General features: G+C 41.4%; 1 protein-coding gene and 1 non-coding gene across 5 annotated transcripts; both read left to right on the plus strand.

Annotated features, from left to right (window-relative positions):
• Window positions 1-2734: 2734 nt before the first annotated feature.
• On the plus strand, window positions 2735-9252 carry SLC25A3 (solute carrier family 25 member 3). 4 transcript variants are annotated; one of them, XM_002711215.5, is made up of 8 exons: window positions 2735-2870; window positions 3097-3257; window positions 4541-4665; window positions 6518-6697; window positions 7235-7416; window positions 8060-8232; window positions 8706-8816; window positions 8911-9252. In XM_002711215.5, the coding sequence occupies exons 2-8, from the start codon at window positions 3101-3103 to the stop codon at window positions 9069-9071; spliced, it is 1089 nt and encodes a 362-aa protein (XP_002711261.1). In that variant the 5' UTR covers window positions 2735-2870; window positions 3097-3100; the 3' UTR covers window positions 9072-9252. The 4 variants fall into 4 exon arrangements, with proteins under 4 accessions (XP_002711261.1, XP_002711260.1, XP_051702525.1 ...); XM_002711214.5 differs by lacking the exon at window positions 4541-4665 and adding an exon at window positions 4835-4956; XM_051846565.2 differs by having other exon boundaries at window positions 3101-3257.
• LOC127491237 (small nucleolar RNA SNORA53) lies at window positions 7747-7992 on the plus strand. The gene has a single exon (XR_007919823.2). It is a non-coding gene; the product is annotated as a small nucleolar RNA SNORA53 (small nucleolar RNA).
• Window positions 9253-14254: the final 5002 nt, after the last annotated feature.

Raw genomic sequence — 14254 nt, forward strand, 5'->3', positions numbered from 1 at the left:
CCCTCATACATTTGTGATATATTAACCAATTTTCTTTCTTTTCTTTACCCTTGTCATTCTCTTACCATTAAACATAAGATATTTTAATAGTGTTTAATCTTAAATATCAATATTCATTTTATAAAGGGGAGTATGATTTGACTAGAAGAGAACTTCAGCTAGAAAGAACATCCTTCAAAGATGGATAAAAGAATTTTGTATTTTCCTTTGGGGATAGGGTTATTGTATTTATGGTTGTAAAATGGATGTATGCATCATGATAGGAGAAACTTTATTTTGTTGTTTGGTCTTTATTTGGAGGTAAAATAGGGAGTGCATTAAAGGAGGAGTGTATTTTTGTCATGCTGACAAGTGATGGACTTTGTTTTTTTTTTTTTCTATGTCAATTTAGCTAAGTTGGAACTATATGTGCAGTCTCCAAAAAGTTCATGGAAAATACATATGACCAAAAAACAATGCATGGATTTCAATTCTTTTTTGCACCAAAAAATTTTATCTTTTAATTCCATTTTCCATATACTTTTTGAACATCTTTGTACCTCCTGAGTTCCTTTCCCTGGATGACTTTGGGTTATGGTGAACTACAAGAGAAATTTGGGTAAGGTTTGGAAAGCGGAAGTGAAACAGCAGCCTTTACACCATGGGCCTGAAGCTCTTTCAGCTCCCACTCGCACTGGATCTCCTCCTCTGTTAGCTTTCCTGAGTTCTGGGCACATGCAGCACCACAATGAAGAGTATCAGTGCTCCAGCCAGAAAATTTTCAGCAGTGTGAACCAGCGTGATATGCTGGAGGAGGGGAGGAGGAGCATTTGCTGCAATCATGTATCTTTATATAGTATTTGATTTTTTAAATGACAAAGTATTTTTAAATCAGAAAAGTGCTGTGAATTTGAATTGAGAGAGAGAGAGAGAGAGAGAGAATCTTTAGTGAATCTGTCTATACGATAAACTCCTCAGTCTGCTATGTGGGGCCCTGTACAATCTGGTGTTTTAAGTACACTTCACATTTATCAACCACTACTACCCTTCATATATCCTAATCCTGAATCTTCTTACTTTTGCTGGGTGGGAAAGGCAGGGAGAGGCTCAGGGTTGCCAGAACACAGTGATGCTCAGGTTCTTCTTGGCCTTGTAAACCAGCTCTCATCTAACACACACTACCAAAGTGTCCAGATTCTACTTTTGGTCTCAACCCAGTTCCGACTGCTGCTATCTCCATGGATGTGACGGAGGTCATGGACCTGTTTAGTGCTAGAACCTGATTCAAAAGCAATCCCCCTTACTAGTAACAGCTCTTTTGAGATTCTCCTGAAAGCATTGTTGGCAAGTACTGTAAACGAAATTCATTCTGTGATTCAAGTCTGTCTATCTCATTCTTATATTGGACCTTTCTTAAATATTGCAATATTATGTCTTTTGTAGACTTTTAGACATTATCTTACGGAATTTCATAAACTCTGCAAGATAGGTTTTATTCCAGTGCAGGACAAGGTACATAATTTGCAGAGCTCAGTACAAAATAAAAATGTGAGGCCCTTTACTCAGACATTTGTTAAGAACGTCGAGGGGCCAGCACGGTGGCACAGTAGGTTAATGCTCCTCCTGTGGCGCCAGCATCCCATGTGGGTACTGGTTCTAGTCTTAGCTGCTCTTCTTCAGATCCAGCTCTGCTATGTCCTAGGAAAGCAGTAGAAGATGGCCCAAGTGCTTGGGCCGCTGCACCCTTGTGGGAGACCCAAAAGAAGCTCCTGGCTCCTGGCTTCAGACAGGCCAGCTTTGGTCATTGAGGCCATTTGGGAAGTGAGCAAATGGACTGAAGACCTTCCTTTCTGTCTCTCCCTCTCACTGTCTGTAACTCCACCTCTCAAATACATTAATAAAATATTTTAAAAAATGTCAAAACGGTAACAGCAGAGGACTAAATCAGGCCTTGTGTAACTGAACAGGAGGACCCAGAGACTGGCCCTGGCCCCATCTTAAATTTAAGAAGCAGGTTCATGAGATAAAGTAAATTCCCAAGGTTATGTTCTCAAGATCTGAGGTTTGATCCCTATTAAACGCTCTCCAATTAACCCCAACTCCTCACTCCATTGAACTGAAGCTAATGAAAAATTTCCAACCACATACACTCCGCTTTCACTTTCACTCTAGTGCACCTCTGTATCCCTAGATGTTAAAGCATTTATTCCATGATTTTTCTTGTTATGTCGATTCTTGTGATGAAGCAGCAAGTATTCTAACTTAAGAATTCTGGCTACACATTTCCATTTAAAATATTCTAAAGTCTAATGGAAGATGCAGACATGCTTGTTTAATGTCAATGAACCAAATTTAAAAAGAAAGTACTACACTGGCAGAAGCTGTGACAAAATACCACCTTAATGTCCCAACGGCAATATCTAAAAAATACTTCATCAAGCATTCGTGTTTCTTTTTTCAATTACTTTACACTGGGATTCGCTTACAGGGAAAGAACTGACGGCCTGGCGTCAAGGAGAGACACCTGAAGGTGACAGACAAAAAGATTAGGTCATGAGAACAAGCCAACACCACTCAAGAGGAAAAAAAAAAAAGGGGGGGGGGGGTGGGTGGTCCGGAATGCGCGCGTGCGTAGTACGAACACTTCTGCGCATTTCTAGCCGGAAGGGCTGGGAAGGGCGTAGGCGGGGATAAGGTTGCTAGGAGAACGCGATGACGCTACGGCCCCAGCGTTCTTATCGGCCAATGGGCGACACGTTCCTGTAGTTGCGCGCTGCGTGCGTCACGCTGACGACGCGCGAAGGGCACAGATCTGAGGGCCGGGAGGACGTTCGGCCTCTGTGAGCCGCAGCCTTCCCCAGCGAGCGGTTGGGTGTTCGCCATCTTAGGGAGTGAGTGTGGCCCAGTCTTAGCCGCAGTGGGTTCGAGGAGTGGAGCCTGGGGGCCTCTGGGGCTGCTGCTTTGGCTGCAAGCCTAGTCGGGCCAAGCCTCCTTTGGGAAGCCGCCGTGACCTCCTCAAGGGCGCGGAGGCAGGAAGAAGGCCCCAGGGGAAGTCCTAGGGCGCCGGTGACATTGGCCTCTTGCCTTCCTTCTAACCTCCGCTCCCTTTTTTCCTAGGAAGATGTTCTCGTCCGTGGCGCACCTGGCGCGGGCGAACCCCTTCAACGCGCCGCACCTGCAGCTGGTGCACGATGGGCTCGCGGGCCCCCGCAGCAGCCCCGCCGGGCCCCCGGGCCAGCCCCAGCGCTCCCGCAAGCTGGCGGCCGCGGCTGTGGAAGGTAAGACCAGACCCTGCCCCGCTGCGGTCGTTGTTAATGCCACTGCCGGTCCGCTCTGCCCTGGAGGCCTGGGCCCGGCCCGCTGCGGACGGCGTCCAGTGACTTGCCCAGGGAGTCACCCCTTGGTGCTCTCGGCTGGTATCGACTCGTTGGCCCTCCCTCAAGGGCGTGGAAGGGACTGGGCCTAGCGTCCCTCTGTGACCTCCATGTCCCCAGGAGAGTAGAGGCAGAGAGGCCGTGAGTAGCTCCTTATCTTATCCACTTGAGGCCGCTTGGTCAGCAGACTGTAGATGTAAAATGTCACCTTCCTAGTCCCTGGCCACCCACAGTTCTAGCTGTATTACCTGTTACTTGATTGGTCTTAAATTCCTTCCCCTTCCTCAAGCGTTTCCAGTGTCTTACCTTAGTTGCCGCAGGATCCGTCATTCTTTCCACTTAATTGTATGCGATAACTGGGTCTCCTGTTTTAATTCTTCTCGTAGAGGAAGCGGGTGACCTGCAGCCCCACTTAAGCAATAGAAAGGATTTTCGCGGTGGGCGTTCCTTGGTCTTATCGTGGGTTTCAGGTGGCTGGACTAAACCTAATTGTGTATCTTTTCAATCTTAGTGGAATGTACCTTCAGAGAAACCTGAAAACCGAATTGTAGGAGTCGGGAGAATGTTACCTACATTGTGCCTGTAAAATCTGAATGCCTTTTTTTTTTCTTCTCAATTATTCATGTGCTTCTGTTGTGTTTATAGTGTGGATAAAAAGTCCGTATGCTGTCCTTCTGTGTTTTAACTTTAAAAAGTTAAAGCTAATGTCTCTGTATTAAACATACTTGGTTGTAGGAATTTAGCTTGTTTTATGTTGGAGTTTCTAAGTGGAAATAGAATTGGGTAGTGGCTGAGGTAGACTTTGCAGTTGTTTCCAAGATTTAAACTTGTTGAATGCTCTGAGCTTGTTAATTACTTTGAAGTGTGCTCTTGGCAGCTGTTAATATGAAGTTTCATTTTTTAATTGTAAAAGGTTGAAGAAAAAGCTTTTTAAAGTTAACAGCAAAATAAGGTAGCTAGTGTCTAAAAAATATAGAATTCTTGTGATTTTTTTTTTAAGTGATCTGGTTTTGGTAGTGAATTTGTTATTCACTGGAGAATTATCTTTCCACTTAATTGTAAAAAGTTTCCAAAGCTCTGCAGCTGTGACAGTTCTGTATCACAGGGAAGCATCATTTTCTTTCTTCCCCATGGCCCGAGTCAACTCTGAAGTACTTACTTGATTTTTTTTTTTCCCAATCAAACAGAGCAGTATAGCTGTGACTATGGATCTGGCAGATTCTTTATCCTTTGTGGACTTGGAGGAATTATTAGCTGTGGCACAACACATACAGCATTGGTTCCTCTAGATCTGGTTAAATGCAGAATGCAGGTTTGTTTTGCATGCTGGACTAAAGCATATTGTGGAAGCATGGCCTTTAAGTTGTAAGATGTAGTCTACTAACAAGCTGTGTGAAAACCTAACTGTCCAGAAGGTAAGTTAATGACCCGATAACTTGAGTTTTAAATTAAAATGCATGGTGTGTCTTGTCTTATTACAGAGTACAGTTGTGAATATGGCTCCATGAAGTTTTATGCACTGTGTGGCTTTGGTGGGGTCTTAAGTTGTGGGCTGACACATACTGCTGTCGTTCCCCTGGATTTAGTGAAATGCCGTATGCAGGTTTGTATTGAGATGACAGTGTTGAAAGTTCTTTCATGTGACCGGGTTCTAAATCTTAATCACAAATGAGACTTTGAAGACATAATTTTTAGCAAGTTCAGTAGGAAACCAGACCCTAATTTCTATAACTTGATGATCTTTATTTTTATTAGTGATTTAAATTCAAGAAATGCCTCTTTTGTAAAAAGGGTGGGCAGATTTTTCACTCTCAAGACTTCGGCTATAAGTGGCTCTTTACTGTTGCTGTTCAGAACTAGCCAGAGTTTCTGTTTAAGACACTAGTTTTTTATGCTCCAAATAGTCATAAGCAGTTACATATCAGAGTGGGTAATCAATTTTTATGTTTTTCATTTGAAGTAACTTCGTGTCCCTGACTGTTAAAGACCAGGGCAAAGAACACAGTCTTAAAAATGCTCATAACATCTTACTAGGAAAATTTGATGTGGATAGCCTAGTGTATTTATGTTTACATAAATGTTTTCTTATAGACTTTTACTTGGAATTATTGAAACAAAAATAATCAAACATCAAAAATTTATTTGTCCCAAACAGGATTAGAAGTCTACTTACCTAAAAGATAAAGGAAGGTGAAATATTAGGAGGGAGAGAGAGGAAGGTGATGTATACCAGCCCTTTTGGTACTGGCAGAAATAGTGAGATAAGCTTTTTTGTTTTCTATTAGTTAATAGAATGGATATGCAATATATCTTCACTGAAATCTTGTATGCTTGTTTCTTGAAGTGAATTTAATTTCTTAAGATTCTCATTGTGTTGATAGGCCTTATAAATTTGTATTTAGTTTGTCTAATGTTCACAAAACATTAATTCTAACGGATTACCATATACTGGGGATACAGACGTATCTTTTTATAGATTTTAAAATGTAGGAGTTGGTGATAAATCTCTTTAGTTTTGTTATATATTTTTTATTTATTCACTTATTTTTTTATTTATTTTTTATTTTATTTTATTTATTTATTTTTTTTTGACAGGCAGAGTGGACAGTGAGAGAGAGAGACAGAGAGAAAGGTCTTCCTTTGCCGTTGGTTCACCCTCCAATGGCCGCCGTAGCCAGCGCGCTGCGGCCAGCGCACCGCGCTGATCCGATGGCAGGAGCCAGGAGCCAAGTGCTTTTCCTGGTCTCCCATGGGGTGCAGGGCCCAAGCACCTGGGCCATCCTCCACTGCACTCCCTGGCCACAGCAGAGGGCTGGCCTGGAAGAGGGGCAACCGGGACAGAATCTGGCGCCCCAACCGGGACTAGAACCCGGTGTGCCGGCGCCGCTAGGCGGAGGATTAGCCTAGTGAGCCGTGGCGCCGGCCTCAGTTTTGTTATATATTTTTGAGGGAATTTTACCCTCTTTATCCCTCCAAGACCTAGTTTGATTCAGAGCTAGACTTTAATAAATACTTATATATTTTTTAAGCTATTAGATATTCAGTGAATTCATGTTGACCTTTTGTGTAGTTACTGAAATTTTATTTTAAAAGAAAAATTGGTAGTAATGTAATTGTGTATGAAAAGTACAGCTAATTGATTTGTTTTCTTATTTTAAATAAAGGTGGACCCTCAGAAGTACAAGGGCATATTTAATGGATTCTCAGTTACACTTAAAGAGGATGGTGTTCGTGGTTTGGCTAAAGGATGGGCTCCGACTTTCATTGGCTACTCTATGCAGGGGCTCTGCAAGTTTGGCTTTTATGAAGTCTTCAAAGTCCTGTACAGCAACATGCTTGGAGAGGTATGTGATTTAACTTTGAAATTGAAAGTCCTGGGTGTTTTTAAAAGTTAAATATCAAAAAGGATCCTAGTTACTTTTGTGTGACTCACCATGTTTTACAACTGGAGAAATGGTCCCAGGAAGAATGGGCAACATGCCTGAAATCATAAGACTGCTGTCAGAGATAGGGTGAGAAACAATATTTCACTAAATTTCAGTGCCTTTTGTATTACACTTTGTCACTTGCCTAAGTTGAGTTTTGAGTTTGATTTTTTTTTTTCCTTAAAAGAAGGTCCTAGGTATTCATTTGTTTTGATCCAGTGCCAATTACACGTGTACTTGACACCTAGATAGATGTTCAAAAAAAGTTCACATTGTTGTATAGTTAAGTTAATGAAACTGAAAACAACATCTAATGTAATGTGTGTTATCCATGGACTGTGTGGTAAGAAATACTGTTAAAATGGCTGACAACCTAGTGGTTTCCTAGAATGGTTAATTAAAGTTAAATTAAACAGATGCAACAATTCATATGTCTCCTTATGTTTTGTATTTTAGGAGAATGCCTATCTGTGGCGCACATCACTATATTTGGCTGCCTCTGCTAGTGCTGAATTCTTTGCTGACATTGCCCTGGCTCCAATGGAAGCTACTAAGGTTCGAATTCAAACCCAGCCAGGTTATGCCAACACATTGAGGGATGCAGCTCCCAAAATGTATAAGGAAGAAGGTCTAAAAGCGTAAGTAAGCACTTCACTAAATTTATAGTTTTAAAAATACTTTTTGGGGGTAACTTTTTTTTTTTTTTTTTTTGGCAGTAAGCTCACCAGAGTGTTTTGTAGGTCTTTTTAAAGTTATGTTATTTAACTTCTAGTTACCTGTAGGTGGCCCATAAATTCTAGGGGTAAGATAAGTTAATACAAGGTTCATGTCCTGAATTAACTTTTTTTCCTCTCAAGTAAGAACCATTTGTTACTCTGCAAATGATTTTGATATTTGACCTAAACATGTACTTTTTTAATTTGGGGGGAGGACTTGTTAAAATTCTTGCAATCTAGCTATAAGGCCACAACATGCTTCCTTAGATCCACCTTTGTGGATGAATCTTAAACTGAGTTCTACTTGTAAACTTTTTGTTTCTTGTAGTTCCAGTTAAAGAAACATCCAGCAACTTTTTTGGTTGTATAGTCAAAGGTGCTTGAGTCATTGGCATGTGAGATAAATATACCTGCATGTTAGTCTAATGTTCTGATAGAAATGACATGCAGTAATGCTGTCAGTTTTCACTATCAGGACTAGGCTGGTGTGCGGACACTTCTGTTAATGATGAAACTCGGTGCTATATGAATATTTGCAACCATGTAACTAAGTTTCATTACCTAGATTCTACAAGGGCGTTGCTCCTCTCTGGATGAGACAGATACCATACACCATGATGAAGTTTGCCTGCTTTGAACGTACTGTTGAAGCATTGTACAAGTTTGTGGTTCCTAAGCCCCGAAGTGAATGTTCAAAGCCAGAACAGCTGGTTGTAACGTTTGTGGCAGGTTACATAGGTATGAATTCTTTAGAACACACTTGTCTGTAGAATTATGGGCAGATAATTTCCATGTTGACCTCTTTGAGGAAAAAATATTCCAAAGGTTATAAAGTCAGTTGATTTCCTGTAACATTTTATGTACCTTCTGGATTAAGAAGTACTTTCTAATTATTTCCTGTAAGGATTGCTTTCAGGTTTGCCTGATAATTTTGTGATAATGTCATTATTAGGCGTGGGAATGTGTTTCTTTTACTGTAGCATTTTTTGTTTTGTTTAGCTTATTAAGAATACATTTTTAATGCAGGAAGAAGTGTTGATTAAAATGTCATATTAAAAACTTAAAGGTTGTTTTTACATAGCATAGACTGCTTTATAACCTTGCCAATCTTTAAATGATTCTATAACTAAAGGAAAGAAGTCATGAAAAAAAGACAGTTGTCTGTAGTGTGAAATTTTTTAACCCTGTATTGAATCATTTTTTCCCCCCAGCTGGAGTCTTCTGTGCAATTGTTTCTCACCCTGCTGATTCTGTGGTATCTGTGTTAAATAAAGAGAAAGGTAGTAGTGCGTCTCAGGTTCTCCAGAGACTTGGATTTAAAGGTAGGATTATTATTATTATTTTTTTAATTTCCTGTGAAGAACATTGGTTTTGGGTATATGGCATGCCTACATTCATATTTCCTGTTTGATCCAGGTGTATGGAAGGGACTCTTTGCCCGTATCATCATGATTGGTACTCTGACTGCACTACAGTGGTTCATCTATGACTCTGTGAAGGTCTACTTCAGACTCCCTCGCCCCCCTCCACCTGAGATGCCAGAGTCTCTGAAGAAGAAGCTTGGGTTGACTCAGTAGATAGATCGAAGCAAATGTGGACTGAATCTGCTTGTTGATCAGTGTTGAAAAAAGTGCAAAAGGAACTTTTATATATTTGACAGTGTAGGATATTGTCTATTCCTGATAAAATTACTGTAGTACCCTTGCTTAAAGGCAAGAGTTTCAAACTTACTGTTGAAATAAACCTATCTGTTCATGATTTGTCTGTGACGTGATATTTTAAAAACTAGTTTTTAGGGGCTGGTGCCATGGCACAGAGTTGGTTAAGCCATCATCTTCAATGCCAGCGTCCCATATGGGTGCCAGTTCATGTTCTGACTGCTCCACTTCCAATCCACTCCCTGCTAATGCTCCTGGGAAGGCAGCAGCAGATGACCCAAGTCCTTGGGCCCCTACACCCCCGTGGGAGACCCAGAAGAAGCTCTTGGCTTTGACCTGTCCCAGCCCCAGCTGTTGTCATTTTGGAAGTGAACCAGCAGATGGAAGACTCTGACTTTGCAAAGTAAATAAAAAAACCAAACACTGGTTTTTATTAAAAGATTTAATCCTAAAACAGGATTGAAAGAACCCAAGTGTAAAAATTCAAGGTACAAATTCAAGCTAACCATCAGTGGTTGAATATTTCAATCCCTATTCACAAATTATCATGTCTCAAGTTTTGTCTCTTTGTACATTTAGGAATCATGTCCTAAAGTCCTAAATTGAAATAGGTGAATGACCTGGGGAAAGTACCATACTTGAATGTCTCTGATTTGGTGACAGGTGTAAGTTCAAACATTTTTAAAGTTGTTCAGAAAGTAATGCAATGCAGTTTTCCCTTCAGGCCCTTGGGTGTAGCATTTAGAAAGGGCTGATAATCTGGATGTAAAATAGTCAAGGGCACTCTAATGCAAGGAACAAATTTGTACTCAAAGTCACATAACTTCCACCATATTCTTGGTTACAACAGGGACAAATGCCAGATAACATAGACCTCATCCTTTAAAAATGTATTTGAAAGGCAGAATGAGAGGTCTTCTCTCCACCACTGCTTTACTCCGCAGATGACTGCCGTAGCCAGAGCTGGGCCAGGTTGGATCCAGGAATTTAAGTACTTGCCATCATCCGCTGCCTCCCAGGCTCGAAGAGGAAGTGGAGTGAGTAGCTGGGACTGAGCTGGCACTGGGATAAGGATGCTGGCCTTGCATGCAGTAGTTTAACCTGTGCCACAATTAATTGACTAAATTCCAGTAAGATTTCAATATTGAGCTTTTTACCCCCACATTTAGTAAGATCAAATGTCAATTCCAATAAAGTAGTATCTAGAGGCATAACTATATGAGGTTGGTGGTTTGAATTATATTGTAATTCAAGGATGAGGTAGCATTGTATTTTTCCAGAGGGATGAATTATGAATCAAATTGTGTTTCAGAGCAATTAAGGAACTCTGATTTTGGTAAGTTATCTGTGGCTGGTGATGGGTACAACAAAATTGAACAGAAAAGCAACAGTGTGGGGCTGGCTTTTTGGCAAAGCAGATAAAGTGGCTGTCCTATGTGGGTGCTGGCCCCTGTACTCACATGGGAAACCTGGAAGAAGCTCCTGGCCTGTTTCTGTAACTGCTTTTCTTTTTTAATTTTTAATTTTTTTAATTTTTTGACAGAGTGGACAGAGAGAGAGACAGAGAAAGGTCTTCCTTTGCCATTGGTTCACCCTCCAATGGCCGCCGTGGCCGGCACACCGCGCTGATCCGATGGCAGGAGCCAGGTACTTATCCTGGTCTCCCATGCTGGTGCAGGGCCCAAGGACTTGGGCCATCCTCCACTGCACTCCCTGGCCACAGTAGAGAGCTGGCCTGGAAGAGGGGCAACCAGGACAGAATCCGGCACCCCGACCAGGACTAGAACCTGGTGTGCCGGCGCTGCAAGGCAGAGGATTAGCCTAGTGAGCCGCGGTGCCAGCCTTGTAACTGCTTTTCAAGTATATATATTTTAAGATTGATTTATTTGAAAGTTACAGAGAGGGAGAGACAGATCTTCCATCTGCTGGTTTGCTCCCTAAATGGCCACAATAGCTGAGACTGACTGGGGCAATCTGGAGGTAGGAACAACTTCCCGGTCTCCCACATGGGTACTGGGGTCCAGGCACTTGGGCCATATTCCACTGCTTTCCCAGGTGCATTAGGGAGCTGGATTGAAAGTAGGGCAGCTGAGGCTTGAACTGGCACCCACATGGAATGCTGGTACTGCAGGCGGCTTTACCCACTATGCCACAGTGCTGGCCCCTCAAATATTAAAAAAAAAAACTGTCTTCAGTGTGTGAAAGCTTCTGACACTTTTAAAGTTGCTCTATGAGTTTGGAAAGAAGTGTCCATAATGAAATTTGGTGGGAGTTATACAAGGCTTCTTTAGCATAAAAATTACAATATTTACACAGGTTTTTAATGGCTGATGTAAAAAATTTAAATTATAACAAAAAATTTGATATACCACATGATTAAGAAATTTTGATTTTAGAGGAGGTGGTAGTTGGCCATTGAATGCTGTGCTTTCCCTGAAATATCAAAGAATAATATGGTGCATTAATAGATCCACTATACTTGTTAGCTCCTTATCTTGGGTATTATCTATTGAATCATTTACAAGCCAGCTCTGACTCCGCATTCTCAGAAATATTCGCAGAAGGTCTTAATGTTAATCTGGTTATTAGGCAGGCGTGACCTGACAAGTTTCATAGAAAGCGGCTATGCCAACATTTGGTGTGTGTTTATAGACTGAAGTGCCGTGCATGCAGCAGTGACTTAAAAGTATTGCTATCCTGAATGAAAGAACTTGGATGTGTTTCTCAACACAAGATAATGATTCCTACCTAGTTCTGTGAATAAGGGTTTATACACACACACACACACACACATGTCAGTTGGCCTCATGGAATGCAGTGTGCTGCAAGATTTGAAGGAGGATAATTCTTGAGAGGTGATACATTCCAAGAGTCCACAATCTTGACACCAGATGGCTCTATCAGCCAACATTAAAACTTAAATCTCCAGTCATTAATACCTGAATATGTTGTACTCAACTTTTCCTTATGGTTTACTGGTTTTATTGACTACATAGACTTGAAATGATGCTATAAGCAAGGACATTACAGAGGAAACTGAAGATGGCTCACTCATTCAAGATCATATCTACTGGGACGAGAACTGTGGCGTAGTGGGTTAATCCACCATCTGCAATGCTGGCATCCAACTGGGTGCCAGTTGGGTTCCTGGCTGCTTCATTTCCCATCCAGTTTCCTGCTAGTGTGCCTGGGAAAACAGCAGAAGATGGCCCAAATTGGGCCCCCTGCACATACATGGAACACCCAAACGAAGCTCCTGGCTTCAGACTGGCCCAGCCCTGGCTATTGGCACCATATAGGGAGTGAACCAGCAAATGGAAGATTCTAATTCTGCCTTTCAAATCTTTAAAAAATTTAAAAAAAAAAAAAAAAAAAAAAAAAAGGCAGGCTGGTGCAGCAGCTCACTAGGCTAATTCTTTGCCTGCGGCGCTGGCACCCCAGGTTCTAGTCCTGGTTGGGGCTACGGATTCTGTCCCACTTGCTCCTCTTGCAGTCCAGCTCTCTGCTGTGGCCCAGGAGTGCAGTGGAGGATGGCCCAAGTGCTTGAGTCCTGCACCCACATGGGAGACCAGGAGGAAGCACCTGGCTCCTGGCTTCGGATCAGCCGGTGCGTTACTTGGGGGGTGAACCAACGGAAAAAGATTTATAGCATTACTGAAGTTAGTAATTTTTGTTTTCTACTGTTAGGAAATAAATCCAAAGGTTTCTATTACCCTATATTTGCCACAAAAGCTACCTGATTTGAAGCCAAAATCATAAAATAAAAATCATTAGCCTAGAGATATTGTAGATTTGGGAGTTCTATCAAGAAAGTCTTGCTCAGTATGGCTATCAGATAACAGTGACAGATTTGTGAACTGCTATTCCCATAATGATGAGTAGAACTAGCACCAATCAGATGAGTGTTCTACTTGGCACTGATAGAAACAAATATTTGAATTTTCAGATAGCTGAATTATGCTTTTTTTTTTTTTTTTTTTAAAGGGAAAGGGTTTGTTGGAGAAAACCCAGCAGGCCAGAGGGAAGGGGCAGGAAGGAAAAAGAGAGAAAGAGACAAGAGAAAAGCGAGGGGAGCAAGAGAGGAGAGAGAGAGCGAGCGAGCGAGAGCGAGCACGTGCACGCACACGTGAGCCATGTGTTCAGGAACAGGTCCTTTTAAAACTTTGCCAGAGGGCAGGCAGGGAAGCAGGAGCAGCAAATCCCATTAGGATGGGAGTGGAACTTGGAATTATGCTTTTTAAGGGATGAAATATTTTAAAAATTTTATTTGAAAGGCAGAGTGATAGGGAGACAGATCTTCCACCTGCTGGTTCACTTTTCAAATGCCTGCAACAGCTGAGGCTGGCCCAGGCCAAAGCCAGGAGCCAGGATTGTCAGCTGGGACTCCCATGTGGGTAGCAGGAACCCAAGTACTCCGGCGATCATCTGCTGCCTCCCAAGTTGTTCATTAGCAGGAACCTGGATAGGAAACCTGGAAGCCAGAACTCAAAAACCTGTGTTCTGATAGGGGATACTGTGCCTGTCCTTGAAATTTTATTTTTTTTTTAACATTTCAGAATAGTTTTCCAGAACAAAAAATGTGAAGTAGTAATACCAAGAGCTCCTATATACCCATACCCCATTTTCCCTATTAACATTTCATATTAGTATCTTTGTCACAATTAATGAACCACATCCAGCTTCCCCTGCCTTGAAAATTTTAAGCAAAAATGTATTATTAAAATAACAAGGAGTAGAGTGTTTCATTTGGGTACTATTATAAATACAAAATATATCAGAATGCATTACAGTGATGTTATCTATGTGGTGTACATGAGAGAATCTCAAAAAGTTTGTGGGGAAATGGAATTAACATGTTTATTTTGGTATTAAATATTTTGAAATGTATGTATAAGAGAAGTCTGCATAAAGTTTATGGTGGAAAATAGTACTATGAAAGTTTATATGTATTTCAAAAAGTTTTGAGCTAAAAAAAATTTAATTCCATTTTCCCCACAAACTTTTTGAAGTACCCTTGTAGAGCTGCTTACCCTAGAATAGTCCTATACTATGTAGTTTCTTGCTACCTAGAGCCTATGCTGTGACACGCAGGCAGCAGTCTT

Source organism: Oryctolagus cuniculus, chromosome 11 (assembly GCF_964237555.1).
Source record: "Oryctolagus cuniculus chromosome 11, mOryCun1.1, whole genome shotgun sequence".
Taxonomy (NCBI): domain Eukaryota; kingdom Metazoa; phylum Chordata; class Mammalia; order Lagomorpha; family Leporidae; genus Oryctolagus; species Oryctolagus cuniculus.